The following is a 27605-nucleotide window of genomic DNA, read 5'->3' as shown; positions in this document are numbered from 1 at the left end:
AAAAGGCAAAGATAACAGAAAATCACACAGTGACAGCTACATACATCCAAGAAGGAAGGAAATGGAAGATTTCTCATTCTCAGGAACAAAATGTTTTATGGCAATATGAAGTAGCAACACTACAACAATTAAGGTGTAATTTCACAAGCTTAGCACAAATTGTAGGAAGAAAAGTGTTTAACTACACAAAGTTATCTTTTCTATTAATGTGCAGATGAAAAATAGCCTTCACCAGCTATACTATTTTTTAATAAAATAGTTTCATAAAGGAGAATTTCTTAACAAATAATTTTGCATTGGAATATTGTAACAACGCAGATGTTTGTATAGTCCTATCTGCAGAAGGTCGTGGGGAGAGAATGTTACAGTGAAAATTCTTTATTCTGTAATGCTCTTCAGAGTTTTTTTTTTATTCTGGCTGTGGTTTCAAATGTGAACCACTCATAAACTTTGGAGTTTCTCATGGACTATTATGCATACTTATAACCAAACTTTAACAGAAAATATAAAAAAATATTTAGATTTTATTATATAACTATTACTTGACTGCAAGGCAGCAATTGTGGTTGTAGAACTCCAAGGACTGACAGTAACATGTTATACTGTGAAAAAAACAGGCACTACCCACGAAAAAGTTTCCACTTAACTGCTTTTTACATAGCATGAAGTGTTTAGCTACTGTCTTTAGCATGGATGTGCAGCAGCAATACAAAAAATTGCAGTTCTAGCGAAGCACATCTTTAGAGGGAGCTAATTGCCTGGTTTACTTCTTTTTTCCTCTAAAAAAACCTGTTAATCTTTTAATCTTTCTTCTTAATGAAATGAGTTGCATTCCACTTCCTAGAAATATAACACCAGTAAGCACCACGCAGATGGTGAAAACTTCTCCGAACAGTAGCATGGCCTTCTGTTTCTCAACATCATATGTTTTTACTTAGGACTAATCAGTACAGTTTTCTAAAAGCAGATTCTAGTGATCTGGGAAGGCAGAAAGAAGAAATTTTAAAATGTTTTCACTATAATTATCCAAAATAGTTAACTCCACCAAGGAGAAAGAAAAGAAAAAAATCTCTGTAGCAGTGAAGAAATTAAATTTTATTCTTTAGGATGGCTTGAAGAGAAGAATTCTGTGACAAACCAGGAGCTGCTTTCTGCTGAAGGACATCAGTTGAACAAACTAATGAATCATTACATGTCACCACAGACTCAAAGGCAGTACTTTGCCCTGCACATGAGTGCTGCGTCATCTGCCAAAATTGACAGTACAAATATATCTGTGGAAGAGCTTACTGGAGGAAGCATAAAAAAGAATAAGGTAGAAGAGGCAAATTATTTCTTAAACCAAGAAAAGAAAACCCCCAAATCATCTGAGTCAGTCAGCTGTAAATATGTGTCTTCTAAACAAGACAACTCATCCAGTAGTCAAAAGCCTGCATCATTTGCACTTGCTACAAAATGGGACAGCGATGATTCTGATCTGAGCAACTTTATCATGCTGAGATCTAAACATACACTCATCCAAAAAGAGGAAGAAAATGATGTAGATAGTCCTGGAAAAGGTACGTGAACCAGTTTATTCTGCCATTTTCCAGGTTTAATTCTGCTGTCTTATACCAGTTATAATGGATGCTAGTTCATGTTAGTAGGTTTATGGGGAAAAAAATCCTTTGAGGTAACATTTTATGATCTTTAATGTAGCTGAATTTTCAGCTAAGGATCTTACCTCTGTAATCTTAGAGGGTTTTGTTTGTTTGTTTTGGTTGTGGTGGTGCTTTGGTTTTGGATTTGGGATGTTTTTTTGGTTGTGGAAGTGGTTTTTAATAAAATAAACATATGAGTTTGTTCCTATTCTGACAAAGTGACTCGAAATGGTACTTAGTCCAGAAGATCTCTTCTGTCCATATGTTCTGGATCAGATCTCCTGGCCTCTTTGGAGAAATAGTAGTTATCAATAGTAGTTATCAAATTAATTGTAGCTATCAATTAGTCATTATCAATACTCTTACTTTTGTAGAACCAAGACAGCCTAGACAATCAACAAGAATTAAAGGTCTTCCCTGGAAAGAACCATTTGAGCCAGTTAGCTTTGTGCAAAGCCCATCAAACAATGAGGCAGAACAAGTCTTAGGGAAAACAGAAAGTTGTTGGTGGCCCTGTTCTTGTTGATGACAATGCTTATGAAAGAATCTCAGGCTATGTGTTGAGCATTGCAGAAATGCAAAATAGCACAGAGGGAAAAGAAGCAGAAGGAAGTCCTTATTTGTTTTAAAAAATAAATATTTGTGGCACAAAATATTGGGATACAGTGACATATTTCCAGATTCAGTTTTCAGGATAAAATTGTATTTAAAAAAGAATATTTTTCTTTTTTTGACATGTGCGGCAGAATTTTGACAATCACTTTTATCTGTGTTTCTGTTATATGTCCCAACATTAAAAAAATAAAAATATTACAATTGTTACATAAAAACTTTCCGCAATAATTCCTATACAATAGAATTAGGATATTTATTTAATTGCAAGCTTATGTAATCTTGTGGAGGAAATTATTTCTTGGTAAAATTCATCTGTTACTGAAACTGGTAGACATGCATAAAACATTTCCGTGGTCTCAGAAAGCAACAATCCCAATTGTAAGAGTAGGAGATCACTGTACCTGAACTGAAGTTTTATGCTACCATCTAGTGAACCATGACTAGAACTGCAGCTCCTAACAGGAAATACAAATGTATTGGAACACAAGCTGTGTTACGTTTACGAATAGGCTTGTGGAGGTTTAAGTAAGTTAAATGCAGTTTAGAATATGTTTAAAGGTAGACACCAGTGTTGCAGATCAGTTACGTCTGATATATAGAGAACCCATTAAAATGTATAGGTCTTACCACATTGATGTAGAAATGATGTAAATTATTGTATACTTTTCTAATAATGAAAAGATTTTATTAAAGGTCATTCTAAATTTAACTGAAAATAAATAATGCCAGGAATGCTTGTAGGGCTCTTTCTCTACTGTCTTTGTTGTTTCACTTACTTTTTAAAGATGTCATTTTGTATAATATTTAGTTCAGAAAATACGTAGGAGGGAAAGAGTAGAAACAATTCTTTGATGCAATTTTGAACCCTATATAGCTTTTCAAAATCAGGAAGGCTTTTTTAACTTAACTAGAAAAAATAAACGTTCTTTCTTTCCTTTCTGTGTGGTCATTTTGTTTTCTGAGGAAACTGACATTCTTAACTAGAAAAAATCAGCAATATTTAGGAGACACATATTCAGACAGAACTCCTCTCTGAAATAAAGTGGTAGACATGCCAAAGAAAGCTTTGTGGGCAGAAACTGTAGCTCATGGCATCAGTGTTTATAAGGAAGAAGGGAAGGAGACTTAGAAATACTAACATGTTGCGGAAGATAGCTATAAGACAGGAGGAAAAGGCTTTTTCAATAACCAATTTTTCGTTTGATTTTTTTTCCCCCCTGCGATTTGCAGCTTCCATGTTCTGTCTGGGTCACTTAGAGTATCTAATCTTTTCTACTCACACTCACTGAGATGTTTTTCATAATTTGAGCTCCATATAGTCAGCAGTGTCTTTCCTCTCATACATGTTTTTTTTCCTTATAAAGGCATATGAGCTTTCCTCAGGAGCTATATTATAGAGCTATAGTACCAGCTCCTTAATTCTCCCAGCTCTGTATTTCTGCCCTATGGAAGAGGAACCTGATAATGCCTGACTTCTTGGGCTGTGAATGCTGACAGGACCTCATCTCTGTCAATGATTTTTTCCATGTTATATAAGCCCATGAAAACAATAAAGAGGTTCATAAAAAGAAAATGTGTGTGTCATAGAAACTACTTAATTTGATAATTTTTTTTATAGAATAGTTTTCATTGAGCTGGTTTTGTGATATTTGTATCTAAATGTTCGCTTATGGTTTACAATTTAGTGCCACAACCTGAAGAACACCATATGGATGTTCAGAAAGAGGACAGTTCTGTTTGTGAGACTGTAAGATTAGAAGAAAAAGAACTAGAGAATGAGGACAGCGTCACAGTCGATATTCAAGCATCAGGTATACTTTTTGTGGGATATTCTTTATTTTATATAGCTTTGCAATATAATTTTATATTAAATAGTACTACTCAGACAAATATGGAAATTATTAGGCCTAGTCTCTGTTCCTTGTGATTGAAAACATTCTGAATAGACGGATATTTATTTTCACATAGGTGTGAGAACAGCTATGGAATTCTGTTTGAAGACTAAAGCCAATTGCGTGCAAACTAAAAAGTACAGACTTTGAGTTATGTCTGACCTAAATCAGCAGATGTGAAATCTCTTCATGCCAATCAGTACTGCCAGATTATCATTCTGCATTTTTTTTCTCTGACAAAGTAAATGAGAGAATGGGAGGTGGAAGGGATTGGCAGTCATTTTGGTAGGAAATGTCTTTAACACAGTAGTAATCCACTACAGATTTTCTTATACGTGACTGAGTGTTTCCCTGTGAACTCTTGCTGTTACACTTTTTAAGGCATTGTATCGAAGAACTTGCACTGACAGCAATTTTGTCATGCAGTAGAAACGGCTGAGAAGAGCCTAGAAGATATTTATCCAAGATTTTTACAGTGTCAAACTAAGCACATGGAGTGCTAGAAGGTTGTAGTCCTAGCACAGATTAGTTTGGTTTTCCATGGAAATGAATTCAGTCAAATGTGCTTAATGGGAGTCTCTTTCACAGAACTGGTGAAAGAGTAGAGCATTATTTTGATGTGTTCCCATCTGAGATGAGAATCACATAACAGCTATAAGCTTATTTTTTAATTATCTTTTTTTTAATAAATTTTGAAGCAAGACTCTTTTAATGGAACTGGAAAAAGATTTGATGCTTTCCTGCAGTCAAATCCAAAAGTAGCATTTTGCAAAGGTAGTATTTGTTGGAACTGAATTGTCTTATTACAGTCCTTGAAATAAAGTTTCACCATGTTTCACCACAGTGGCCTTCCACATGAAAGAAACAAATCTCTCTCAAAAACAAGCTATAGCCAAAACAGAGATTAGGATGATTCACACAAGCATTTTACTTAACAGTGGAACACTGAAGGGGCATGATTAGAAATATATTTTTAAAATAATATTATACATTAACACAGGAATGCCCAAATGAAATTATGCAATGGGCATCCAAAATACTGTAGTATCTAACCTATTTCCATAAAGGCTGAAAAACTGGACATAATAATATACCTTTTTTTTAGAATGCTTAAAAATATGAAGTTATTAATTGCCTACGAAATAATGCATTGACCAAGTGAAGTTGTCAGCTGCTATTCAAATTAAATCATTTGTATAGATCAGTTGAAAATATTTTTGAAAAGTAATCATAAATGTTTAAAAAGGAAGAACCACAGAGTTCTTATCTTGTTGATGTGATGAACTCAATTATAATTTTAAAAAACAGGTATGGAGAGTCTCACCTTCTTACCTGAGGAAAAGGACATCCTTTCAACTCATTTAGCAATTGACAGCACTATCATAGATGCTAATAGCAAGAAACTCAGTTGTAATTTGGAAAAAAATTGTAAAACAGCCACCTAGAAACTATTAAGAAGTTAGTGGGAAAACACAAAGAGACTAAGATTGGCTCATTTAGCGTTGCTAGACAAAGACATTGGAAGTTAAATACCAGGGAAGAAGGGCTGTTTAAGTTGAAGTTATAGTAACAACTGGATATAAAGGGACTAAGTCTAAGTATAGACTATAAAGTAGAAGAAGGCTGTAGAACAACGGAATAATTGTACAGTCTTAGCGGGAGTCATAGGAGTAGAGAATTCTAACTTTTCATAAAGTTTGATCACTTTATGAAATGCATGGAATAACATGGTTGCCTGCTGTGAGGACCAGCTTAATTCTACCACCCAGGAGGCTCCCTGGCAAGCAACTGTTTTTCTATTAATGTTACAGCTTTCATGAAGAAGCCAGTGTTGTTTGCATTTTACTCAGTCTTTTGAATATTCTTGTCCAATGGTAGTATATAAAAAAACCCTTTATCCTTATGTTTTGTTTATTGTGCTGCCCAGAAAGCCAATGCCAGGCATTCCGCCTCTTGGAAGAAGCAGCCACTCCTGTTCTAAAAGATTTGACACATCTGGGTGTACTTTCTTCTGTAAATTGGAGCTTTGACAGCGTTAAATTTGATCATACAAGGTTTTTCTTAAAACAGCAGGAGAAAGTGATATGCGATTGTTTTAAAGAAGGTATGTCTTTTTTAAAAAGTCATTGTTTTTTTTCTTGTTTAATACTAATACAGGTTTAATTGGTGACACAAGGTTCAAGATGTTTGATAAATTAATGATAAAACTTTCAGCAGTTTATCTTGTAGAGTTACAGTAATTGATGTCCTCTTTTATTTCCAGAATAATGTCTCCTAGTTCTTCAGCATTACATTTATTAACATGAATATTGTAATAAAAAACTATTCTAATTGAATTTAATTTTAAAATATTTCAGATATGCTTCAGAGATGTTGTTTCTATATCAAACAATGTTTAATTTTTTTATGCTAGATTTTAAAATTAAAAACTGTCTATGTGTTTTTGTTGTTTCTTTCCTTTTAGTAGCTATTATTTGTCACACCTGCATGATGCAAAATGCTAAGCCTATGTTAGAAATCAGGAGAAAAAAAATTATATTAATTTGTTTCTTTCTTGCTTCATTTCTCTCCTATGCAGCATGTGAAAACCCTATAAAGCCAGAAAAATGAGAAAAAAAGCCAGCAAAATTAGTCACCTCTTACAAAGATATTTGGCTATAGTTAAAGATTTTTGGCTATAGATAAAGAAAGGGTCAGGAAAGTACAGCAAAGTACAGACTGTATTTCAGGAAGATTTAGAAAGCTGTTTGGTGTTTTGGATTATTTTTTGAGTTGCACTCGTCATAGTTGAGAACTAGTCGTCAGGGTAACATAGCAGGGCATCTACTACCTGCCAAGTTTTTACATTTTGCCACAAGTTATGCGATAGACTTTAGCTATCTCAACTTTATTGCTTTGTGTGCTGAATGTAATTTTCTCAGAATAAAACTAAAGATAATGAAATTACAAATGGGAGGCAAACAAAAAAAAAGTTTTAGTGGTCTCTGCAGAATGACAGCCTGTGATCTCTAGAATTATCATCTCAGAATTGTTGGCAGCAGGGTTGTCTTAATTTGAGGGAGTTTACAAAAAAGCAAACACCATCTTCACAAACACGAGGGAGAAACTCAGTGTCTATATCTGTATCAGTGAATAACAAAAAGGAAAACATTGCTGAGAAAAGTGTACAGGGAAGTAGTATTGCTTCTCAAGATCAAGTAAGAAAATACGAAGAGTCTGTATTTTAATTAAAGATTAATTTAAGAAAACTGATATTCTTTGAAATGCAGTTTTATGTGCTATAAATGTAACCTAAAGTAGGACCTGGGCTGAGTGGCTTATTCAAACTTCAGGGTCCTCTTTGCTTCCAGATTAGCTGTGCAGTACATTACCAATTACTAAAATTACAGCAACAAAATCAATGAAAATGTTTAGTGGCCAAAATACCGATGAGGTAAATAGTCATCTATTGGACTTACTTTTAAGGACAAGTGTTTTCTGAGGAATGGATAATATTTTCACTGTGAGAGTGGTGAGACCCTGGAAAAGGTTGCCCAGGGAAATTGTTGAGGCCCCATCCTGGAGGTGTTCAAGACCAGGTTGGATGGGGCTTTGAGCAACCTGGTCTAGGGGGAGGTGTCCCTGGCCATGACAGGGGGATTGGAACTAAGTGATCTTTAAGGTCTCTTCCAACCTAAACCATTCTATGATTCTCATCAGGAGAGGTTAATTAGGTGTAGGGAAAGTGATACCAGAAGTTAAGACTCTACATGGATCAATATTGGAAAAAACCATGAATTTTTCTTATGATATATGTGAAGACTAACTGCGTCCGTATCATTTGCCATAAAGAATGTGGCTTTTATAGTCTAAAATTTATTTAAAAGTTTCACATTGATTAGTGGATAATCCACCGTTTTGATTTCTTGGAAAGAGTTCTGAAATGTTTAGAAAATGCGTTAGAAGGAGTCACAGTGCTGTTGAAAAATTTAGTGATTTGACTAGTCGGATGAGTAAAGTGAACAGCTACTCTTGTATGACGGACCAAAAGATGGGAAGTTTATCAGTTCCTATGTGTATTTAAAGATTGTCTCACTAAAATCAGTAAGGCAGTGTGGATTTAATGGCACACCTCGGGGAACTGCTATTCCCTCCTCCAGCAAGCACCGTCTATACCTACGCGTCTTTCAGAAACACTTCTCTGTGTGACACTTGCTCTGGGTCAAATGCCATGAGAAAAGTTATGCTGTATTATAAGCTATTTGCCAAGATCACCAGATCTGACCTTTCAAGATTATGTCTGTTTAAGTGTGTTTAATGAAAATTCTGAGATACTAGGATCTTTTAAGTTGGTTACGTATGTATAGCGTGATTTCTGAAATTTTATACAGACCACACCTGTGTCTTCTATTTGTAAAGGTAAAATAGATGACAAGGAGATCATGCTGTTCAGACACGCTGCTCTGGTGCACCTGTTGGTGACAGTTCGAGATCTTCTGTTAACGTGTGGCTTGGACACAGCACTAGGTTTGTTTTTAGCAGTGAATACTGATACCCAGAAACCCCAATGCTTTGTGTGTATTCTGCAGTCAGTCCTTCATGTATGTAGGCTGTGATTCTTTGACATCGGTATACCTCCAGCATAGCTTCAATATGATATTCAACCCCCTTTGTTTCCTTATTTCTGTTCTGTCATTAGAAATGAATTCACTGTAGACCGTACTTTGGTGGTGTATATGCTCAGTTCATGACTAATATACCACTGTTCATATTATTACATGGATTTGCTAAGAAACATTCATATGAATTTCCACATATATAATGTGTTGTCTTGTATCTCAGAATGACAAATTTTCACTGGAATCTCTATGTGGAAACTGAGAAATATGCAAAAATGGCAGGTCCTTAGTTGTTTACAGACCACCTCTGTGAGTGGGGAACAGTTTCCACCTGAAAATATTCTTAGGCTCCTTGGAAATGAGGTACTTAAAACGGAGGACATTTTAAGCAAAATCTGAAATATTACCTAATGTATCATGAGGCAGGGAGTTTGAAGTTACAGTCCAGTGAGCACTAGACTCACACAGAAGCTTTTTTTGAGGTTTTATGGTCTTATGCTATTCAAATTTGGAATACGAAAATTTGCTGTAACCCAGTTTTATGCCTGAAATTATGTCATGCTTGTCAAGTTCCCATAGTTGTATATTGTGAATTTTCAGATACATCTATTGGAATATATTCATAAGGAGCTGAACTTTTATGGGTGCCCAAGGAAAGTCAGGCTTCTTCTGCCTTTATAGGAGATAAGACAGTTCAGAGCATCTAACTTCCGACACTCTGAATTATCCCTTGATGGGTGTTTCCTTAAAATTGGTGTAAAATGGAAAACATTCATATGCCATTAACTGAAGTGTGGGGACAAGGAATTAATTTGTATTCGCTTAAATATTTCTAGCAATAAAAGAGTAGGAAGAAAAATACAGAATGGATATGTAAGTAGAATCCTAAGTAGAATTCTTTTCTACAATTACTATAAACAACGTAGGAGGATGGGAGGGAGACAAATGACCAGTTCTTCCTCCACCCAGATCCCAGCAACACCTTATACAGAAAACTGCACAAGTAAATAAGATCTGAAAAAAACTTAGAAAATTGAGCCAGATACAAAGTAGGCTCTGTAGTCCTCACTGTTGTTGTGCTGTGCTATGTGAGTCATCACGTAGTTATCTTAGATGTGTTTTTTCTTTATGCATTTTCAAATAACTCAAGCGTTGTTCACCATTTATATACAAAAGGCATCATTCAGAGTTGAGAAATAGTTGTGATAACATGAAGAGTGGTGCAAACACAGGACATGTAAAGCTTTGGACAGTGGGAATATAGAGCTGTTACTTAGTATAAACTATAGGGACTAGTATAAATAATGCTGCTGCTGGTATCTGCAGCTATAGAATGCAATGTTCTACAATTCTAGCTGGAGTCGTATAGCAGATACAGAGCAGATACAGGAGCTATAGCAATTTTATAAAGGCCACTTACATACCTGATTAGTAGTAATAGTATCCTTCTATATTGGTGAGCCATTAAATTTTCATCTTTTTTGTACAAGATACCTTCACATAATTTTTAATGTGTAGGTTCAACACAAACCTTGGCAATTATCTGTTGTCACTGCAATTACTTCTTTTGTTGCTTTATTAACAGGTTATTTGTTCAAGGCAAAGGATATCTATAAAAACATCTTAGAATCCTGTTTGAATAACATCTGGAGGCAGTTGAAGATTGTGCAGTACAGCAGCCAGAAAAAGCAGGAGACAAATCCCAAAATAACAGAGCTTCAGTGTCAAATTTTAAATTGGATGCAAAGATATGGAGGGGAACACGTTGTTAAGGTTAACAATGTAAACAATTTCTCTAAGCAAACAAAACTTCTCCAAAGTATGTGAATAATTATAAAACCATCTTTTAACAATGGTTGGTTTATGGAAGAAAGTCTTACCTATTACCTTTCCAACTCACAGTATCTGTTAAATAAGGGTAACATAAAGTTTAAGACCTCTATCAGGATCAGTGCAGGTTTCTGCTTGATCAGATCTCCCCAGGTTGCATGGCTGAAATAACATTTATATGAATTAGAAGTGCTTCATCTTATGGCAGGTGGTTTTGTTACCCTGGTAAGTATATTGTGCAACATCACTTACGGAAAATTATATTATAACGTTTTATTTGAAGCCCTGAATCTTCTGGTGTAAAGAGAATCACAGCACAAGTCAGGACCGTATAGTTGCAGAGTGTGACTCAGCACACACATGCCATGGAGTACATGGGTATTGTTATCCATAGACAACCCCTGCTTAACCCATGTATCAGGCCAATCTCCTGGCATTATAGTTGTATAAGAAGCAAACATCCATAAGTGATAGTTAAGGCATGGAGGATGGAGCTGTGGAGGAGATTCAAGTTATCCAAAGATTATTTTTTTTTCCAGATATGTGAATATTTTGGGTATTATCGTGCAGTACAAAACACCATTGTCCTTTGCAGAATATTTATTTTTTATTTACAGAATTCTTATCACATAATGAAACAGGAGGGATAAAATATATAATTTTTTAAGTGTCCTGACTGTTTGGAATAGAATTTATGCTGCTGAACACAAAGCCAAAAAAGACAAATCTTCCAGTTTACTTACATTTATTTTAACTTCTTCCCATACTTCACTTCTTGGGGCTTTCTTCATCTTTTGTTTCTGTTAAGTTTCACTAAGAGCTATGAACATCTTTTGATTAAATTTTGCTAAGAAGAAAAATATAATAACTTACTGTACACCCTTTTAGAATTTAAAATGAAAATGTAGCAACCAAACCAAAATGGTGTCGATTGTCTGGGTGTCTGTCCTTCAGTGGACCCTCTAAGCTGATTTTCAGCGTCATTTTCTTCTTAAGAGTAACACATTTTGCTTTATGATACTAGGATTACACTGTACTAGGAGACATATGACAACTTTGTCATCTTAATGTTAGCTCAGTGACAATTTTGCTTTTCTTCTGAGCTCCACTAGATAGGATTTTTTATATTTATAACTATAACTTTCCTGAGTCTTCACTTGCTTGCTTGACTTAAACTTAAGGTCATGCACACACACCCATGCAATGTAAGAATATGTATGATTTTATTCACAATTGTAAGATTGTTTACTGTTCCCTCGCATTCAGAACCAGAATAGGCAGAAGGAGATTCCAGTTTTAATGAGAAGTAAAAGTTGTATTGAATAAGCCATTTCCTGTTCTATGATATTATATCCCATCAGCATCAGTTAATATGATATGAAATTTGATAATCTGGTTATTCTTTATTAGCCAAAATTGTTATTGATGCAGGGTTATAATGGGATGTTTCCTTTGTGAGCGAAAGTTGCTAATTGAATAGAATAAGCAGAACTTTACTCTTCTGTACTCATGATTAGACAGAACATGACTAAAAATGTCATCTAGCTCACAACAACACGTAAGGAGTAGCACACACAGTTTGCACCAGTTGAAATGGTGGACAAGGTAAACACCTTCTATGGTAGTGATTCTTTTTAAAACTATGTCAGTTTGGTAGATTCTAATACTTTTCAACATTTGCATCTTAAACAGTATTTAATGAGTCTCAGAGATAAGTGATCTCTAGCAGGAGTACTTCAGTGTACTCCATGTATGGTCTGGAAAATCTTTCCAGTTCATCAGTATATCTAGTACCTCCCTCCAGTACATTGCCATCTTGCAGGCTGAGTTCTAGATATCTTCAGTTTGAAGTTTTGCCTCTAATGTGACAGTAATAATCTGTCTAGTGCGACAGTAATAATGTGGTAGAATGTCTTAGATAATATCTTTAAATAGCATTTTTACTTTGAATCAAATATTCCAGTTTAAAATTTCTTCTACAACAGCTTTGTTGATAAAACTGAATTCTGATACTGATGTCTTTTATAATATTGTTTCTCCAACTCTCATAATAATGCACACATACACCATTGGTGACAGGAGAAAAACCATCAGCAAAACTTCAACCCTGGATATGGGGAGAGCAGACTTTGGGCTGCTGAAGGACCTAATTAGTAAGGTCCCCTGGGAATCTGCTTGTGAAGGTATTGGGTTCCAGGAATGATGGTCACTTTTTGAGGGCCATCTCTTAAAAGCACAGGAGCAGGCAGTTCCAAAGTGTTGGAAGTCAAGCAAGTGGGGCAGAAGGCCAGCTTGGCTGAGCAGGATCTTCTTCTGGAACTTAGGCGGGAAAGTGTATGGACATATGTACATTGGGAGCAAGGACAGGGAACATAGGATTACCAGAGAGATGCTGTTCACCACAGTAGGGAGAAAATTCATGCATCTGTAGAGTTCAAGCTGGCCAGCACTGTGAAGGACAACTAAAAGGACTTTTTAAAATATGTTAATAACAAAAGAGAATCAGAGGTAACAGCGGTCGTTGCTTGACGATGTCAGTCACCTCACAAACAGGGACGTAGAAAAAGCGGAGATGTTCAGTGCCTTCTTCACCTCTGTCTTCCACACCCATAACGGGCCCTGGGACCCCCAGAGCCCTTCACTGGAAGACTGTGACTCAGGGGATGATAAACTCCCAGCCAACCCTGAACTTGAGATTTGCTGCTCCAGCTGCATACACATGAATCTATGGGGTCCAATGGAATTCATCCCAGGGTACTGAAAGAGCTGGCCGATGTTATTGTGGGACCTCTCTCCATTATTTTTTAACTGTCTTGTGAGTCTGGAGACATTCCAGTCAACTGTAATCTGGCAAACGTCCGAATTTTCAAGAAGGGAAAGAAGGAAGACCCTGGTAATTACAGGCTGTCAGTCTCACTTCAGTGCCTGGTAAAATTATGGAGAAGATTCTTCTGGGAAACACTTGAGAGACAATGCAGGCATTGGGCATAGCCAGCACAGGTTCAGGGGGGCAATGTCCTGCTTAAGCAACTTAATTTTCTTTCAAGACAAGGTCACCCATGTAGTTGACCAGGGGAAGCCAGTGGATGTGGTGGGTTTGGATTTTAGCAAAGTTTTTGGTACTGTCTCTCACAGTACCCTTCTGGATAAACTGTCCAGCACACAGCTAGACAAATCCCTAATATGTCAGGTGAGCAATTGGCTGATGGATTGGGCTCAAGGGGTTATAGTAAATTGGGTTACATCAGGCTGGTGGCCAGCCACCAGTGGGTATCCCCAGGGCTGAATTTTAGGGCCAGTGTTCTTTAATGTTTTTATAGGTGATCTGGACACAGGAGTTGAATGTACATGAAGTAAGTTTGTTGACAATAATAACCTAGGAGGAGCTGTGGACTCCCTTGAGGGCAGAGAGGCCTTACAGGGAGATCTGGATAGGCCAGAGAGCTGGGCCATCAGCAACTGTATGAAATTTAACAGGAGCAAGTGCCGGATTCTCCACCTGGGGTGGGATAATCCTACTTATATGTACAAATTGAGGGAAAAGAAGCTATAGAGTATCCCCGTGGAATGAGATCTGGGGGTTTGGGTTAATGGCAAGTTGAGTATGAGTCAACAGTGTGCCCTGGCAGCCAAAAGGCCCAACCGTGTCATGGGTTTATCACGCACAGCAGAGCCAGCCGGGCAAGGGAGTGGATGTTTCACTCTATACTGCAGTGGTGCAGCCCCGTCTCGAGTCCTGTGTGCAGTTGTTTGTGCCTCAATATAACAAGGACATCAAACTATGAGATTGTGTCCAGAGGAGGGTAACAAGGATGGTGAAAGGCCTCAAGGGCAAGACTTAGGAGGAGTGGCTGAGGTTTGTTCATCTTGGAGAAGAGAAGGCTGAGGGGTGAGTCCATCACAGTCTAGAACTTCCTCAAGGGGGACAGTGGAGGGGGAGGTGCTGATGTCCTCTCTCTGGTGACCAGCAACAGGACACAAGGGAATGGAATGAAGCTGCATCAGGGGAAGTTCAGGCTGGACATTAGGAGAAGGTTCTTTTCTGAGAGCATGGTCGGTCATGGTACCAAGTCCGTAAGAGTTCAAGGAGTGTCTTAGTTTTAGGTAGTCCTGCGAGGAGCAGGGAGTTGGATTCAATGATCCTTGTGAGTCCGTTCCAACTTGAGATATTCTATGATTCTTTGATTGTCATTCTGAAAAATTCTGAGGTTTCCATTTTTGCCACCTGCTTAGTCAGTCTCTTGCTTTGTGTGCAAAGGAGAAAGAAAGATGTATGCAGGCTGAAAGAACAATTTTTTTTACAGTACTGAGTTTCTTTTACTTGTTTTCTTCCAGATACTAATCATAACAAGAATGGACTCTGAGAGAGAAAAAGCTGACCTCGTTCACACTTTATCTAGAGTAGAAGGTAAATAATTATTTTTATATGTATTTTTTAAAGAAAATGTGGCTGTTATTCTGTGCTTTGCTGCATTCCTGTTGGTATGTTTTTTGCAGGTCTCTCTCCTTTTTCTCCTTATCATGAATCTTTCTATATACTTTTCTCACTGTTTTCCATTTCCTGACTCTTCTGTCATTCTTTTTCCTTTCTTGTAATTTTATTTTCCCCTGATTAAGAGTTCTGGTATGATGTTTTCTGTTGCAAGCGAATGATATTTTATCACTCAAGTCAAAGATTTATTTAACAGAACACAAAGGAGATGTGGGCAGCTCATTGCCTAATTATAATTGCATCTGTTGTCTTGGTTAGATTGTCTCTTTATTTTTAGCTGATCAGTGCTCACAAGTTTTCTTCCTTGCACTTTTTTTAAGAGCAGTTAGAATTTAGAAGTCTTAGCTAAGCTCCCTAGCATAAAATCTTAAGTGAGTACTTCGGTACAGATCATGATTTCCCTTAGACATCCATTGCTAATTTGCTAAGCATGTAAGCATAAGCTGTAGCAATTTATTAAACTCAAAGAAAGAAATTATACTATTTCTGATATCCCGGCCCCCCAGTGCTACAAGCAGCACTTTCATCAATTCATCATTTTGCCTGTGTGTAATTTTCATACAAGCTTGTTCAACATCACAGATTCATCTGGTAAAAGAAACATGTTTCAGGAAGACTGTTATTTGAGCCTGTACATATACTTAGAGCAAGCCACTGATTCCTTTCATATTGCTTTTTAAAACCCATTTTTGTAACTTCTTCTTGCTTTAACCTCATCAAGTGTCACGTATTGTATTGCTCTTTTGCCTTTAAAATCAGTTACGTTTCCTGTGCTGTTAAAAGAAGAAAGTCTGCCTTTTAGAACGTTTTGAAAAGGAGGCGTGCTCACAATGCTTTTACTAGTAATATTTAATGAAAAGTATTTTATTTGTTTTAAGATCTTAAGATTTGATTGCAAACACAGGTCAATCCAACTTACTAAACTTCTGAAGAGAGGCATTTGTGTTATACAAATATCCCTTTTTAGCTACATCTTCCAGTCATAATTGTAAAACTTAAAGTGTACAGAAAATGTAAAGGAGTTTAAACTATAAAGGGACAAAGATGCTTCCTTTCGCACTAGGCTTTAGTTTTTCATTTGCAGGTAATCGGTTTGTGAGTTTGAGAGACATGAAACTTATTCGCACTGCTTCTTCCTTGGGTTCAAAAATGGAAGTTTCTAAATCATTTTACCCAGTAGTGCAATACAAATTGAAATTGCATAGAACTTCATCAAGACAGACAATGTAATACATAAATTTTCGTATCATGTGTTGTTCCACATTTGCTGCTTACTGCTGTGCATTGATTCATACTCGCAGAGATTGATTTGTTTGATTAAGGCTTTAATTCTTTTTATGCAGGTATAAAAGCTATGGATTTGAATTCTGAGAAAAAAGGAACCTTTTTAGGCTGTAAAGATCTCATAAGCAAGTAAGTTAAATTCTTGATTTTTGAGAACGAAGTCTTTGCTTGGGACTAACGTTAGTGAAACTTTTGTTACTTTTGTTCATTTCCATGGGACTTTCCAGTCTGGAGTAAAAATTTCAGAATATGGATCTACAGCTTCATTCTAGGAGGGGAGAAGTTTGTCCACACTCTACGAAGATGCTTAGTTGTGAGGCTTAGAGGAACTTTTAGAAAATGTTTATTGCATGTTTTTAAATTTTTTGTTTTGTTTTGCAAGTTTTATAAAAACGTGTTTAGAAAAATGTGTAGAAAAACATGTTTTGCATGTTTTAAAAAAGGTGGGGGGAAAATGGCATAAGACAGAAGTAATGAAAAATTATGATGTTGCAGGAAAATATGAACACTTCGAATAGATAAGAGGAGGAGGGGAAGTACAGATTTAAATTTTTAAATTAATTTTTAAAGAAATTACAGTTTTAAATTCAGGAAGGGTAAATTCTTTTTTGTAAATAGACTTTAAACAATAGTAATTCTTCAAAGTAAAAATGTGTTTATTTTGTTCTGAGGGTAATTCTACCTGCACTTAATTTTATTAATATTTTGTTGCTTTTTAAGCCTTAGTAGATATTCCTGTGTTATCGTACATAATCAGCAAATCGGAGCTGACTTCCCTTGGACACACTTCTCATTAGTAGTGGAATTTGATTATTCTGAAAATTCTTGCTGGAAAAATCTGTGCAAAAATCTGAATGTTGCTTACATGACTTTTAAAACTACGCTCCCTGAAACAGTACAAATGGGTAAGTGCTCTCCAGAATTGTAATAAACAATTTGTCTGGCATATGAGAGGAAAGCATTTTCTGTTCCCTAAAATGCTACATTCATGTGCTTGTGGAAGAGAGTGAGTAACAAATTATGAAGGATAAAACCAAGGAAACAGAGCTGATTTATCTATACAGCAAGAAAGGAAGGTGTTTTTCTGAGGGCGTGAGCTTAGTTTTGGCCAGGATGTAGTCGTAAATGTTTCTTGATAGACGACTTGTGCCAAGTTTACAGGTTGTTTACAGTTGCTACAAGCTGTATCCACCCTTCCTCGTCCTAAGGGAATGTTGCTGTAGATCCAAAGGAATATAAATTAAAGCCTAATTTCAAAGAGATTCAGAAGGGCTTGATTTTGAAAAAATGAAAAAAAAAAAACATATAATGGAAACATTTTAATGGGGATAAATAAAAACTGCATTTTTAAAAGATATGTCTATTTAAATACCTAAATATATCTTTAGTTTTTTGCTTATGAAACTACTGTCTTACATATACAAAATGTTTCAGGGAATCCTTGTGGTTCCTTTCTTCTGGAGGTACAGATTCCGTATGTATTTCTGGCAACTGAAGGTCTTCTTAACATGCCAGACATTCTTCAGCTTTTGGAATCCAAGTGAGTGAAAATAACCTGTTTAATCTTATTGACTCTTTATTTTCAGTTTTCCAGGACATGTATCTTGTCCTACTATATCATGTAGTAGCCATCTACCTGGCTTTGCGGAACATTATTGCAATTACACTATTAGCATTTTAGGAGACAAGCAGATAATTTTTCTGCTGAAGTTGATAGCTTAATTCTATAGATTCACATATAAGTCAACCAGAGTGCAACTGGCCGATTTGTTTACTTTAACGATGAGTTGGCACTTCTGGTCAAAACAACTTTTTTAATTGTCTACTTTTCCCTGAAAATCATAATGTTACCCCAAAACATTTTTTGCTTTGATGCTTCTTGGTGCCTGGAAGATACCGTATTTAATTCTTCATAAAAAATTTTTTTTTTATTTTTTGGGTTTTATCTACCAGAGCTATGCTAAAAACCAAAACAAACGAAAACTAGTAAAACAGTTTCATTTTCCGATGCATCACAGCTTTTGGGAGAGGTTAAGAACAAAAACTACTTTATTCATAAAATTCAGATCTAATTTTCATTTAATTTTGAATACTTTTTAACCTGTACAAAAATTTTAATGTTTGTAAATCATTGCACATGTATATGATTTTCTTTGAAATAATGTTCTTTCATTTTGCTTTCACAATAATAAATACCTGATAAAAGTGCCTTTTATCATGGGGAGAAAAAAAAACAACAAACAAACAAGGGACAGAGCAGCAGCATCTTTTGAACATAGTGCCAGAGATAGAGATGGTTGATTTCACCATATTGCTGAAGAGATGTGCAAGTTTCAGTCCTTGCTGTATTCTAGAGTCAACTGTGAAGCCATTTTTGAGCTGTGTCTAATTGTAGTTCAACAGGAAAAAAAAGATTATATGTTTGACATTTAACATCTGAACACTTAATTGACAAGCAGTTTTAAACTCTGTCCTGTTCAGATTTTCCGTTCAGCCTGACCGTGAGCTAAATAGCCAGGAATGCTTTTTGGTACTTTCTCACAAGCTCCTTTTAGCACTGATGAAGTAATTAAATAGGTGAGCAAAGAGCTATATCGTTTCTGAAGAGCTTATGGTTCACTCTTTTTGTTAATGTCTGAACAGATTGTCCATACGAGTTCCTAGAGGACTCACTGCTGGCAGATTCAGGTTTAGATCTCTTGTGTTTCATAGAGATGAAGCCAAGTAGTGTGACAATTGTCTCTTCTCAACTTCCCCCCTTAGTCAGGCAAGGTTCCCCTAAAGCCCTGAGGGTGTGTTGTTCAGTGAGTCCTTGCTCACACAGCTGGTAACAGGACACTGCGCTGCTGGCAGTTCTCCTTCACTGAGAAAAATTTAGCATCGTACCAATGGCAGTCAGGGAGTTTTCACTCAGTTTGCTTTCCCTGTGCTGCATAATCATGAAAGAAAATAAATGCAGTATACATTTAATTACTCAAAAAGAGTATCTGTTTTCTTGATTTATGTCTCTTTGTTTCTGTATTATGTCTTTTTTTTGTAAACTCAAAGGCTGTATATCAAGGTTATATTTGGTCTGGTTAGCAACGTAATTGAATTAATACAGTAATATTTCATTAAGTCACTACTACATCAATGTGTATTGTTCAAATGTGTCTTAAAGCAAACTTCAGCATATGAGAAAGATCAAAGTGTGAAAAGACTGTGTAGTTAAAAAGAGTGTATTGAGATGTATGTTCTCATTTCCTTTAAGAAAAGCGTATTATTTTACTTAGCTGAGATTATTATTTTACTTAACTGAGATTTAATAAAATAATTTGACTTCTTCAGGTACAGCATTACCTTTGTTGAAAGAAGCAGTAGTTACCCCTTAACGCTCTTTGGAAGTACAGATCGATATGTTGTGTTGACAATAGATGAATGTACTGCTGTATTTTTGCAGGTACAAAATGAAACTAGTTTGTCCAAATTCTGTTATGCATTGGGTCACTTCTAGGCCATATCTGCAGCCTTCTAACATATATTTTCTTCTTCGTAGCTATTCTTAATTCATGCATTGTCTCACAAACTATTTCCATATTCATTAACTCCAAAATTCTCTCTGTGCCAGTTTGACTAGTTTAAAATGTTCTTCTGTCTGTACCTACACTTCTTCACAGAAGCATAACATTTGACTTCATATTGGATTGTATTAAATATAGTAAAAGGTTGCATACTTGAAAATAGGGTTGTATAAAGGAATATTGTAATAACCAATTAAATGCATCTGTGACTATATTCTCTTACCAGTGTGCATGTTACTTCCTCCCATTTCAGGTAGTTATCTGAATTAGTCTAGAGAATAATTTGTCCTACTGTTAATAAAAGGTAATCATTTAGATGATAGTATAATACTTAAATTCCGGTACACAGCAAGGCAGGTGACTTCACAGGTAGAACTGCTACTGAAAGATACATAAAGAACAAAATAATCAATTAGTATTGCAAGCACAGCACAGATAGACATTCCTACATGCTACTGCAAATGCTACTGCAATTATCAATCTTGTACTTTATATACCCACTGTAGGTATAATATGATTTATATGGGTTAAGTGGGTACATTAGAGGGTATAACAGTATTTTGCATTATTAACTTTCTCAAAAATATTAATAATATCCTAAAAAGTTAGTAGCAGTGTTTCCTTTTTACAAGAGGGAAAAAGGGGCATGAAGCAGTGAACCAGCTTTTTAAAGGTCAAACAAAATAAAAGTTGGGAATACAATCTAGTTTTCCTAACTCCCAGATATGTCTTTAATACCAGCATTATTTAGTTGTATTTATGTTTGATCTAAGTTCTGCATAATATAGCAATGCACATTAAAAGCTTGTGACAGCCATGGTAATATATTTATTTAGTTTTTACTTTTTATATTACATTTATGGTAGAGCATGGAAGAACTAAATTATGAGAAATCCTGTGATAATGTAATATCAAAGCTGATGGCATTATCGATCCAATATACATGCTGTTGGATTCTTTTCTATTCCAGAGAAAGCCTGAGTTTAGAGTAAGTTACGAAATTCTTTTGTTATCGTGGTATTTTTAAAACAAACTTGTCACTAAAGGAAGCTGCTTTTAGAACAAGCTAACACTCTTTGTTCTTTGGATTTCTCTGTAGGAACACATTTCTTTTAGAACAATATAAATATTGTAAGCTCCTGTTTCTAGTGTGCTTTGGACATTTCACTTAGTCACAATGTTGTCATGCTCCTACTGAAAAATTCAGTGGAATGATAGAAGTAACAGCGATCACTGCAGACCCCAAAAAAATTAGCAAAGATGTTCTGCATGTTTTAGGATCTTTTTAGCCTCACACAAGAGATAAAGAAATGGTTGTCATAAAATAACAAGATTTGAAGCAGGTAATGCTAATGTGAGATGTATTTCAAATCAACAGGTCCAGAAATTTCAAAAGACTAAAGATACTACCTACTGGAATTATTCTTTATAACTGTTTGAAGTAAATTAACTGCTACAAAAACATGGTTATGAATTACTGTGTTAGCACCATTGTATGTAATTTGCAACAGGGAGACATTCTTCAGGTGTTCTTCCAATGCATCAGTAGTTCTCCTTTTGCTATGGAAGCACAGCTTTTGTTGATATAGTTCATAAACGTTCCTTTACCACCTATTGTGAGATTTTTTTTTTCTATGAGCAAGTGGTAAATTTTCCATGCATCACCTTTGCTCTCTGTGTGATTTTTCTCCAGTGACTTACCCTGATCCAGTCCTTTTGCTTCAGGACGGGCTTGCTTTGCTGTGGGCTGACTCCATTTTCTTCTTCGTAGTGCATCCTTCAGCATTCAGTTGCTTAATGTGTCCTAGTTCTCTTTTCACAGATATTAATGCTCAAACTGTACTAGTATTCTGAATTCAGGAAGTGAAACAGACATTTATTAACACATGGAACAAACATTTTGTGATTATTACATGTGCATGTTAAATATTAACAGTCCAATTAAACTGTTTTGTAGGTACAGCCTCAGGGGAGATACTCTGCTTAACCTTGTCTTAATTTATGCCACTCTAATTGAACTTACACAGAAGTGGGAAGACTTTGAAGTGAAGGTAATTTTTTTGATAACAACCTTTCTGTTTTAATCTTCACTGTATGATGTTTCCAAAGTGCTTAATCAAGTATGCATTCTACATCAAAAACAGAAAATAGCTTAAAATTACTAAAATAAGAGAGAGAAGCTTAATTCAGTGCTGCTGAAGTCAGTGAAAAGACTGTGTTGACTCCAGTAGAAGTTGAATCAGATTCAAATAGCGGCTGAAGTGTTTTTATGACTGAGTCAAGAAATGAGGTTGTAGCTTTACTTTTATAAATTATTAGAACATGTATTAATCCTGCTTATGTCTTAATTTGAGGTTTCAGATTAGTATTATGTTACTAAAGTACTAGAAGAAAAGAAAGTGTATTGTCTTTGCTGTTAGCTGGTTTGCTTTTTTTAAATGTGACAACATAAATGTACTTTTTCATTATAAATCAGAAAAAGCAGTATCTAGAATAATCAACATTTAAAAATGGGGCAAAAGTTTCGTTCAGTTTACCAAGTTGATGTCTGTAACACTTCTTCTGCATAAAGTAACATCTTTTTAGGCAATTTTTTACTTATTTGCATATTAAATTTTTGTTTCAAATTTATCTAGTTAAATGAGAGTTAAAAAGAGGATAAAGCTTTTTTCATTTCATGTACTCAGCAGTGTAGTTCATGTGGAAATTACTTGTACCTTCAAAGTGTCACATGTCTTCTTAAACTGTATTAGGCATCTCAGAATTACCTGTTTTATTAGGAACTCATAATACAGCCATAAACTTGATCACATATAAAAGACCTATAGGATAAACTAATTTCACCTGCATAGGATTTGCATAAATAAGGAGTGTAATTTGTGGCCAGGCTAGTGGTCAGAGATTGGAGTTCCTCCGCATGATAAGCGTGGATCAGGTTTAATTACACAACATTACAAGCTGCTGTGTTCTGGGTCACTGTTAAGCTTTCCCATTTAACTCCTGTGGCAAATGAAGACGTTCCTTAGTATAAGTTTTAACAAAAACTATTATGTATCACTTTTAGGTAGTTCTTATGCCAGGGATTGAAGAGACGGCACTGGTAATTCGTCAGATTGCTGACAACATTTTGATAGCATCTAATGTCAGTCCTCATGAGTGGTTGGACAAATCCTGGCTTTCTGTCTTGCCATCTGAGGTTTGCTTGTCTTTCCATTAGATTACACTCATAAAGTTCTATGGTTTTTTTATTGCTCTCATAATATATTATTAGAAGAAGCACTTTTATTTATATATATACACGTATATATATCTTTTTTATGTGTGTATATACACACACACACACACTTACTTATATAACATTTCCATCATCCTTGCCAGCACAATTAAATGCAGCTCAGACTTTCCCTGTGCTTTCACAGTTAACCAGTAGAGAAATTTATCTTCCACATCTGCCCGCCAGTGTGTACAGTTCTATAGTTCTAGGCACTAAGTTTAAAAAACTATCCAAATTGTAAAAGATAAATATACAATGGCTTAGTTGGGCAGGAAGCCAAATTCATCAGTACTGATCCATTACTGAATCAATGGTATTGCTTAAATCTGCTAATACATTTTCAAATCAAGTTTACATGATTCCCTGGTTTCATCCTTTAGAATAGAAACATCTTTAGACTGTGCTTGCTTTTTGTCAAACTACTATGCAGAACTTACTCTTTTGCAAAAATGATATACTGTTACATCTGTAGGAAAAAAAAAAGTTTTCATGGGGCTATAAAAGCGCATTGTTTAAAAGCTCTGTTTCTATGATATAACCTATTCATAGGGATGTCTTTCTATAGAAACAAAAAGGAAAAAAAGGAGAAAAGGTTTGTCACATATCAAGCTAACAAAATAGTTTCCATTTCCAGACAGAGCAATGCCTGCTTACTTTTCCATGTATCAACCCGCTGGTTGCTCAGTTTATGTTAAAGAAGGTATCTTCGCTGAACAGATTGTTTCTTGCAAGCTTTGATCAACTTCAAGAACTTCTGCCGGAGGTTCCAAAAAAAGTTTTAAAGGTTGGCCAAAATTAGTTTATGTATTAAGTTAATCTTCTTGCACTGTTGTAATACAGTTTTGTGTTTCTTTATCTGAAGCTACATGCACATTTGCTGTTATCATCTAAAAATCTTGAGCCTGCTAATTCTCAGCAGATTTTGTCAAGTCACCGTTATGTTAATGTGAAAATTATTAGGACATTTCCTTATCTGGAAAAATACCCATTTGATCAGCTTCCTATTCAAGCTTTATTGTATCAAGTATTGTATCAGCATACAAGCTTAAATGTTTCCCTAATATAAGAAATATTTTCCAGTTAAGTATTTCCAAGACTTATATCCATCCCCCTTTCCCTGCCTCCCTTCCTTCCTTCTTTCCTTCCTTTCTTCTTCCCTCCCTCCCTCCTTCTTTCCCTCTTTCCCTCCTTTCCTCCCTTCCTCCCTCCCTTCCTCTCTTCCTTTCCTCCCTTCCTTCCTTCCTTCCATCCATCCATCCATCCATCTGTCCCTCATCTTACACAATAGTAAACCCACCACTTATAAATTCATAGTACTAAGCATTTGAAAGAGCCCTAGAGATTAAGATGAAGAATTAGAATTGTGTGGTCCTACTGTTTTCAATTGGGCCAAGTCAGGGAAAATTATAGACTGATTATAGTCAGCTAATTAGATAAAAAATGCACAGCTTTTATCAGTCAAGAAAATGGGACGACAAATTTCTACATCAGAAGCATTCAGTTAAGATGAAGGAGCAAGTGAATTTGGGCACTGAATATCAGCTTGTACTTATTATTTTAAGAACTGCATATGTGTAAAGCCATGTTTATGGACTGAAAAGCAGAAAAAGATCTCATCGATTTAATTCCTCTATGATGCATGATATGCGCCAGTCCGTTGCAGACACTACTTCCTACAGCCATGGACTAATGAAAGAGAACAGAGTATATTAAGGTATTGATTTTCCTGTGTTTCAAGAGACAGGCTATTACTTACTCTGTTTATAGATTTAAGACACGTGGCACATTGTCTGCTGTACGTTCGTCTCCTGTATTGGTAAGTTGTTTTGTTTCTTTCCAGTAAACAAAAAAATTATACATCTTAGAATCCTAATAACTGCATTAACTTTTTAATTTTGACAGTGTGGACATGTACTATAAACACTCCTTGAGTATCTTTTTTTTTGGTTTCAGCATTTTAGTGACATGACATCTTTGTACAGCCTAAATACCGATGCTCCACTAGAAAAGGCAGTGAAAGGTGCATCACCCCTAGAAAACCGGAATAACTTCAACACATTGTATCCAGATTATAAACAAAATCATCAGTCTTTAGAGCTGCTTGGTAAGGCACAAAATAAGCATAGGCAATATCTTGAATTACTAGGAAAATGTGTCATCTTTGAAACAAAGTGAAAATCTGAGTGTATTAGAATCTTTATCTTCTAGTCTTAGAAAGGTCAGTTATTCTGAGGAGACAGACTGCAACTGAAATGCTCGATGGCATCGTGGTTTTCTGTAATATATACAGAAATAATTTTGCATTCTCTAAACAGAATGGTTCAAATTTTTCTCTACTAGGGACGTCTCATACGAATTCCGAAGCCATAATTCCTCCACTGAATCATCATCAAGGATTTTTTGACCCTGATCTTCCAAACTATGTGCAAAAGAAATCATGTTCATCAGAAATAATTATGGAGATAAAGCAGAATTTCTCTCCTGTGCTAAAGGACTGTGAAGATTTTGCTCATCTAGATGTTTCGAATTCTCTTCAAGTTCAAAGACAGCCTTTCAGTATGCACTGTAGCTCTGGTCATTCTTCCAAAAACTCTGAAAAAGAGGATTTCTTTCCAGCTTTCACTGACTATGCACCCCAGGAGAGCTCTAAGGGTTTTCTAGAAGAATTTAGAGACACAACGTTTAAGAGCCCAGAAATTCTGATTGACCAGACCCCATGGAATGACTTTTCATCCACAGGCCTGTGTGATTCATTTGCATGTGGTGGTTTTCTCTCTGATGTGTTTGTTGACCCAGATGAGCCTCAGAGTCTGAATTTTCACCAAATAGGTAGAGAATCTAAAGGAAAGAGAAAACAAAGTCCACCATTCTTATGGACAAAAGAGAAAAATAGAACAGGTATGTCCAAAGCAAGCAGAATTTGTTGAAATTCTGTTTGTAAATCTAGTGGACTATCTGTAAGACTAGATTTTGTATTTTCTTCAAATAGTTGCTAAATCCAATCCAACCCAACAGTTGGATGTTTCATTTACTAAAAAACTTACTTGCATATATATATTTCTTCTGTGATAAAAGGTTCTTAAGCATTTATTTTCTCTTGTGAGCATACAGAATAATAATAAAAAAATATTTACTGCCATTATTTTTCCTTGGTAAAATATTGAAAAATTTAGTTCTCCAATATTATAAGCTTGAGCCTCTTCTCTCTTTGATAGTGCCTGAAATGTTCATAATAAACATGCCACAATTATTTTTAAAGTTATGGGAAAGATTATTCTGTAATATAGGTTTGAACAAGAGGGGGAAGAAAAGACTAGAAAGTACTTTCTTTAAAAGACAAAAAGTAGATTCAGCAAATTCAGAGTGAAATTTAGATACTACTACATGGCTGTGTTTTGCAGTTGGTGTAAATGGAGTTAATGTTAATGTTAATGGAGTAAGAATTTCACTCTGACAACTTCCTAAGTTTGTTTCATACAGTTCCCATATTCTTGGGTTATTTTTTTAGCTAATGTTTCCAGGACTAAACTCTCCATCTTGCCGTCTTGGTATCATTCCAAAGCGTATTTCTTCAAACAGATGGTATAGTGTGTATTTCAAAACTTTGTTCACCTTGAAGGTGTATACAGTCCTTACACAAAAGCTTCAGGCTTCTCTTTTTTTGTAATTTTCTTATCCCTGGTTTACTTTCTCAAATATAGTTCGCTTGAGACCTTTTTTGATAAGCCTAACATGTATCCATGGAGTCTTAAAAGTAAGAAAGCATCACTAGTCCCCATCAGACTAAGTTTTGCTGTATCATATATTCTAGGTTTTTTTAAATTCTGATGTTTCCCTATAGGTGAGATGCCACATTCTTTAAAAATCCAAGGTTAAACTTCTTAAATAAAGTGCCCAACTCCTAGTACAGGTCATTTAATTTATGTTTTCTCCGTTGCTGCCTGTCATTAAATTTCTTGGTGGTATGGCAAGGTCAGCACAGCATTAAACACTTTCACTAATTACATCAGAGTCATTCATGAAAACACAATTAACTAATTGATATTATGTTTCATGGACTGCTTAAGGCAATTATGGAAGTAAAGACAGAAAAAGTTAATTGGATATGGTGAACTGCGCTTAATTTTCAGCCTATATAAATTAAAATGCTCATACAAAAACTATGAACAGACCTGTTGCCTCTCCATTGAGACTAAAATTGAGACCTGGAGTATTGCTGGGTAGTTGACAGTATTTCAGTAACCTGTAACTGGCACCGATGGTATGAAATTCTAAATAAAATTGTTTCAGTAGAGATCAGAGCAGATTCTTCTGGTATTACATTTTACAGGATTCTGAAAACACTGTGATCTCCAACTTGATAAGCATTCAGTGATTCTCTTGCCCAGTGGGGAAAAGGTATACTTAAATCTGAATCTAA

General features: G+C 35.5%; 1 protein-coding gene across 1 annotated transcript in view; it reads left to right on the top strand.

The window, feature by feature from the left end:
* The window catches only part of SHOC1 (shortage in chiasmata 1), a 53528-nt gene that overhangs the window by 24764 nt on the left and 1159 nt on the right, over positions 1–27605 (top strand). Inside the window, exons 13-28 of the mRNA XM_074568880.1 lie at positions 1107–1559; positions 3941–4066; positions 6075–6251; positions 8546–8653; positions 10331–10527; positions 14911–14983; positions 16411–16480; positions 17078–17256; positions 17786–17891; positions 19679–19790; positions 20778–20899; positions 21869–21962; positions 22976–23107; positions 23820–23969; positions 25139–25307; positions 25523–26083. Of these exons, the coding sequence (XP_074424981.1) occupies positions 1107–1559; positions 3941–4066; positions 6075–6251; positions 8546–8653; positions 10331–10527; positions 14911–14983; positions 16411–16480; positions 17078–17256; positions 17786–17891; positions 19679–19790; positions 20778–20899; positions 21869–21962; positions 22976–23107; positions 23820–23969; positions 25139–25307; positions 25523–26083 (2829 nt within the window). The remainder of the gene's footprint in view (positions 1–1106; positions 1560–3940; positions 4067–6074; positions 6252–8545; positions 8654–10330; positions 10528–14910; positions 14984–16410; positions 16481–17077; positions 17257–17785; positions 17892–19678; positions 19791–20777; positions 20900–21868; positions 21963–22975; positions 23108–23819; positions 23970–25138; positions 25308–25522; positions 26084–27605) is intronic.

This window comes from Larus michahellis, chromosome Z, assembly GCF_964199755.1.
Source record: "Larus michahellis chromosome Z, bLarMic1.1, whole genome shotgun sequence".
In the NCBI taxonomy this organism is placed as follows: Eukaryota; Metazoa; Chordata; class Aves; order Charadriiformes; family Laridae; genus Larus; species Larus michahellis.
The sequence above is the reverse complement of the archived record's forward strand: the minus strand, read 5'-3'. Positions and strand labels throughout refer to the sequence as shown.